The 5913-nt window shown below is 35.3% G+C and overlaps 1 protein-coding gene across 1 annotated transcript; it reads left to right on the top strand.

The window, feature by feature from the left end:
• Positions 1–2398: 2398 nt before the first annotated feature.
• Positions 2399–4624, top strand: LOC149420375 (actin, muscle-type A2). The gene is made up of 3 exons (XM_089636653.1): positions 2399–2561; positions 3015–3971; positions 4279–4624. Exons 2-3 carry the CDS (start codon positions 3047–3049, stop codon positions 4482–4484), a joined length of 1131 nt encoding a protein of 376 aa, XP_089492779.1. The 5' UTR covers positions 2399–2561; positions 3015–3046; the 3' UTR covers positions 4485–4624.
• Positions 4625–5913: the final 1289 nt, after the last annotated feature.

Below are 5913 nucleotides of genomic sequence, written 5' to 3'. Positions count from 1 at the left end.
CCAATTAATCCACCCGGAAACGACGAAATTAAAAGTTGCCTTCCTGGAATATTTATTATTTACGTTAAACTTTCGCTTTCTATTCCAGATTTCGTGAGTTTGTTTCCAATACTTAACAAAACAATTTGTTATTGTAACTCGAAAAAATAAACGATTAATTATTAATTGTTTTGGCAGACATAAAGAAGAAAAACTCATTGTGAACTTCGCTTTAATTAGAATACAAATAACAGATTCTACTTGCGCAATAATAGATAATTTTAAGTAATATTATAATGAAGTTGATTTGGAAGCTTTGGAAGTAAATAATACGTCATTACGATTTACATTAAACTTTTCTAACATGGGAATTGATTTATTGGAAAATACTTACAAAAACTTACCGTTCCCAGTAGTAGAACGTTTTTGATGATTGGTTCGGTTTAAAAATGTGAATTTGTCCAAACGTTTGTGTTTTTATATCAGTTACGAAAATATAAGTTATTTTTCAATAAGCCAGTAATTGTAATTTGATCATTTTGATTAAGGCACGGTAAAAAATAAAAAAAATAACGCATTCCTCAAAATCATTAAAACAAAATTAGATTGTTTCATTAATTGCAAATTTGGTGAATTTTAGAATTAATTGCATATGAAAAATACAGACACCAAAGAATTTCAAGCAATGAAAATATAAATGAATGATTGAGCAAAATATTATCATATATTATAAATATTAAAATCGTTTTAAACTTGCACTTTTAAAAGCTGAATAATAAGATAATGTAGATTATATCAATGTGCGTATTTTTGCATCGGATGCAAAGGCACTCGTTGCAGAATGGAATGCAAAAAAATCACACTTGGATGCACGACATAATGCATGTCTTCCATGTGTCCCAGGGTTGTCACAACGCTGCGAAGTAGAATTACGACAACTGCGGATTTTCATAAGATAATTACTAAAGAATGTTTTGAATTATCGGAAAAAAATGTAGGATAGAAAAATGTTAAAATTTGTAAAAAGTAATTTTAACATTTAGCTATTATAATTGTTCAATAAATTTGAAAATATTTTGTATAAGTTGGTTGGAAGCATTTTTCTCAAATCGAATTTTGGATTTGAAATAATTTAAAAGCGTTTGGGAAAATTCAGTTTGAAAAATATATATGTGATTATATATTAGGAATTTATTTTTATTTTACGGCAAATACATATACAGTACCTACCTACATGTGCGAAACAAAAATAATGTTTGTTGCTTACGTAAGGCAGTATTTTCCAATATAATGATTCATCACCACACAACTGCTCCCAACCGCCTGGAGCCAGTGAGTGTATGACATTCCTCAATTGGGGTATGTTATGAGGCTTAACGTAATGGGGACGGGAAGGAGTAGGAGATGAAGACCGAAAGGAAGCAACTGGCTATTCAAAGCTAGTCACAAAACATAACTAAAATTAAGCCATAACTAAGCCATTTAAAGCACCGTTTGGTTCTGAATTGTAATCTTTCACCAGGGCGATACTGAAAGTATCTACCACTCTGAAATATACCGCAAATATAATACATTTTATTTTTATTGAATAAATTGTTAAATAACACAAACTAATCAAATACAGATCAGAAATCGAGGATCGTAGCAACTCAACCACGTCAGATCGTCAAATAAATACAAGAAATTTTGGATGGGGTTTTTAAATGATTTTGTGTTCCTCATAACGATTGCTTCGAGTTGATATATTGTTGAAGAACAAGGTAATGCTTATAAATCTAAACGAAACATGAAACAGAACAAAACACAGAAAAATAAAAAAAGATAACCGGGACAGGTGTCTCAAACCACTCGACCATTGGGACCTATTTATTAAGCGTCATATTTGTATATCTTATATTTGAAATTCAGTATTAAAAATATCATCTTGCAACTAATTTTTTCCATATTTTTGACATAGATATATACGTATAATTTTGGAAAATGTTTTTTACCCAACGAAGTTAGTACATTTTACCCCCGGACACCCTTTATAATACATTTATGAGTATAACTTTCAAAATAAGTTATATTTTATTAATATTTTGGCATAGACTTTCGTCTAGCATAAAGAAAAATATTATTGTAAGCAGAAACAATATCTGTGCTCATTACCTGTTGGATGATAAACATATTTTACGGTATGTTTAGTAGATGCAATATTTGAACCCATAAAAATATAAGCTATCTTTGGTAAATTTCATTACCTTACTCATTTTTGACCGAATTGGAGATACTATATTTTAATTCTAAGCCGTACGTGTACGGATAGTTTTTACAAAAATCTTTTTCCTAGCGTTTCGAGACAACCCTGACCGGATGCCAAAGTAAAAGACGTGTTGGCCAACGCAACGCAATCCATCAGCTCACAGTAACTTTACCCCCATTGTCGGTCTGTTCGCTGTCTGGAGACAAGACACTCACAAGAGTCCCTTTAACGCGACCAGTGAACATACATTATTATCAATTCTAAAATCCCAAGTAAATTTAAATCGTATTGGTTGAACTAGAAAAGGTTATAGCGTAGGAGGAGCATAGAATTTTCGGTGAGCTTAACTTTCTTTTGTGAGTTGAATCGAATAATATTGTTATTCTCAGAAATTTTATATTATGCTGAATGGGAGAGATTGTTATTCGATTACTTATATTTTATGAATAAAATGGTTTTTCCAAGAGATTGGTATATCAAATAAAATTAAAATATATGTATTCTTTTGATATCTGCTTTTATTTGGTGAAATGAAAATTTATCTCATTTCGTAATACAGCAGACCAAGAGAGAGGTTGTACATGACGTCATGGTTCTAGTATTGAGTATCGTTTTGGTTTTCATACACGACTTGTTTTTTAGATTTTTCCTATACGTATGACATCTTTTTTGGGGACTGTTAAATCAACCCACGCAAATAAAAAAGCAAATGAAATCAAAACGCAATACGAATTCACATGGCATAAGTTTAAAAAAATCATTTATAATGTTGTGTAAATTTTTGTTTCAGTGAGCGGAAGTCAGTAAGAGCAAGCAGCCAGCATGTGTGATGATGAGGCGGGAGCGCTCGTAGTGGACAATGGATCCGGAATGTGCAAGGCTGGCTTCGCTGGAGATGATGCTCCCAGGGCCGTGTTCCCATCCATCGTGGGCAGGCCCCGGCACCAGGGAGTCATGGTGGGCATGGGGCAGAAGGACTCCTACGTAGGAGACGAGGCCCAGTCCAAGAGGGGTATCCTCACCCTCAAGTACCCCATCGAGCACGGCATCATCACCAACTGGGATGACATGGAGAAGATTTGGCATCACACCTTCTACAATGAACTCCGAGTGGCTCCGGAAGAACATCCCATCCTCCTGACTGAAGCTCCGCTGAACCCCAAGGCAAACAGAGAGAAGATGACCCAAATTATGTTCGAGACCTTCAACTGCCCGGCTATGTACGTAGCCATCCAGGCCGTGCTGTCTCTGTACGCTTCCGGTCGTACCACTGGTATTGTGCTCGACTCAGGAGACGGTGTTTCCCACACAGTGCCTATCTATGAAGGTTATGCTCTTCCCCATGCCATCCTCCGTCTGGATCTTGCCGGTCGCGACTTGACAGACTACCTCATGAAGATCCTTACCGAGAGAGGATACTCTTTCACCACCACCGCTGAGCGAGAAATCGTCAGGGATATCAAGGAGAAGCTTTGCTATGTTGCCCTGGACTTCGAGCAGGAAATGGCCACAGCGGCTGCTTCTACATCACTGGAGAAGTCCTACGAGTTGCCCGATGGACAAGTCATCACTATCGGTAATGAGAGATTCCGTTGCCCCGAGGCGCTGTTCCAGCCCTCATTCTTGGGAATGGAATCCTGCGGCATCCACGAGACCGTCTACAACTCCATCATGAAGTGCGATGTGGACATCCGTAAGGATCTGTACGCTAACACTGTACTCTCCGGCGGAACCACTATGTACCCTGGTAAGCAAATTATATTATTTTATTAAAATAGTACTATTTTGTGCAGGGCTGACCCTGAGCCTAACGGCGCCTGCCTAGAAAAACTTCAAGGGCGCTGTATTAGTTGTTAGGAATTATCAGCGCCTTGGCTCCCTTGTGCCTTTGCAAGTCGGCCCTCAAAGCGGACTGCTCTAATTGCGCCTGCATAGAGCCGGCGCAATTAGAGCAGCAAAATTCATTTAACTCAAAGTTTTATTAATATTCAATTTCCCACACCAATTATTTGGTCGCTCTCCAACGTTATTAACGAATATTTTCCCTTTTCTAGGTATTGCCGACAGGATGCAGAAGGAGATCACCGCCCTCGCTCCATCAACCATTAAAATCAAGATCATCGCTCCTCCCGAGAGGAAGTACTCCGTCTGGATCGGCGGCTCTATCCTCGCCTCCCTGTCCACCTTCCAGCAGATGTGGATCTCCAAGCAGGAGTACGACGAGTCTGGCCCAGGCATTGTCCACCGCAAGTGCTTCTAAGTCCACCGCATCAATCTTCACCATCTTACACACTCTCCTCTCTGAGATATTTTGCTTTAAAGATTTTCTAAGATTCAGAACAGAATCTTTGCAAGTTTTGCATGATCGAACTCCTCATTTATTTGGATTACTTGAGATAGTTGTTTGCAATCTTTGAAACTATTCCTCAGCTTTATTGGAGTAAACAAATGTAAAATAATTTCAAAACCAAATATGTGCTGAGAGATTTACGATTTTAAAAAGTACGTTTTTTTAAAATAATTTATGAATCAAACTCGTCATAAGATGAGCTCTAAGATTTTTATTTATTAAAATAATTAACTTGTTTCGCCAATCCTTTGGAGGGTTTTAATAACGTAACTTTGAAGATTTTAAGATCGCAATGATGTTTTATTATCATTTTTTCAATTTATTTTGTTTATAAAATGATGATTATGAATTTGTGAAATGTTCTGTATATTGTGTCAATATTAATAATCTAAGTTAAGCTTTACTTGAATGTTGAAGGGATGAGAATGTGTAAGCCTAAGAAATCATCAATACAGCTTTTAAGAATATTAATTTCTATTAGAATCTGAAGATTCTATCATATTTACAGCTTTTATGGCATTTAGCCTATGTTGTTGTATAAAGCCGCTCAATTAGTTGTAATTTTTATACCTTTATCGTCTGTTTGAAGACATTTTGAATTTGATTCGTTTCTGCATCTTAGAACTTCACGTTATAAAACGCTCACCTTCATATTAATATAATGTTTCGAATGTAATCTTTTTATACTAATGTGTAAATACAACCTTTTTTACCTTTTGCCATTTTTCTTTTGATGACAAAACCGCGCTGGGGACGACGCTGCTTTTTTGTTTCTTTTTATTATTATTTTATTTGTGTATTTTGTTATTTTAAAGTGAAAAATAAATAAACACTTTATGTCCATTATTTTTTCTATCATTTTTGTTAAATAAATCGTTAATTCGACCAACCAATCTTTTACTTCCGAGGTATTTAAATAAGCCAATATGGCATAATTACCCAAAGATGTCATATTCTTAATTAGTTCGTACAATCTCTCGAACTAATAATAATTAATAGACTACAGTATTAAAACTTCACAGTGAATCATAGAGAGTAAACATAAAATGAAACATTGCATGAACTTAATTTTTTGGATCTAACGCGAATATTAAGACATTACCTACTTTACTACTCGGCTTGATATTCGAGGTTTCAACGTTCTTTTGTATAACTTTTAACTCAAAGATGGATTATTTAAAACTTTTCATCTTTTTTCTATTTATCGTAAATTTATCCAAGGCACTCTTTAGATTGCATTTAGTTCAGGAAAGATCTTGCAATCATTAACGATAGCGGCAAATAAATAAATATGCGTTAAGAAAATGAAGACAGTGTTGGTAATTCTTTGTCGAAGTAC

The sequence above is a fragment of the Hesperophylax consimilis genome, chromosome 10 (assembly GCF_061612785.1).
Source record: "Hesperophylax consimilis isolate HC1 chromosome 10, BYU_Hcon_1.0, whole genome shotgun sequence".
NCBI classification, from domain to species: domain Eukaryota; kingdom Metazoa; phylum Arthropoda; class Insecta; order Trichoptera; family Limnephilidae; genus Hesperophylax; species Hesperophylax consimilis.
Note: the sequence above shows the minus strand (reverse complement) of the source record. Positions and strands in the feature narration are given on the sequence as shown.

What these genes read in the sequence shown, in the direction of transcription:
- LOC149420375 (XM_089636653.1), top strand. Translation starts at nt 3,047, where the DNA reads ATGTGTGATGATGAGGCGGGAGCGCTCGTAGTGGACAATGGATCCGGA. An exon ending in CGGAACCACTATGTACCCTG is followed by an intron (nt 3,972 to 4,278) that starts GTAAGCAAATTA and finishes TCCCTTTTCTAG; the next exon opens with GTATTGCCGACAGGATGCAG.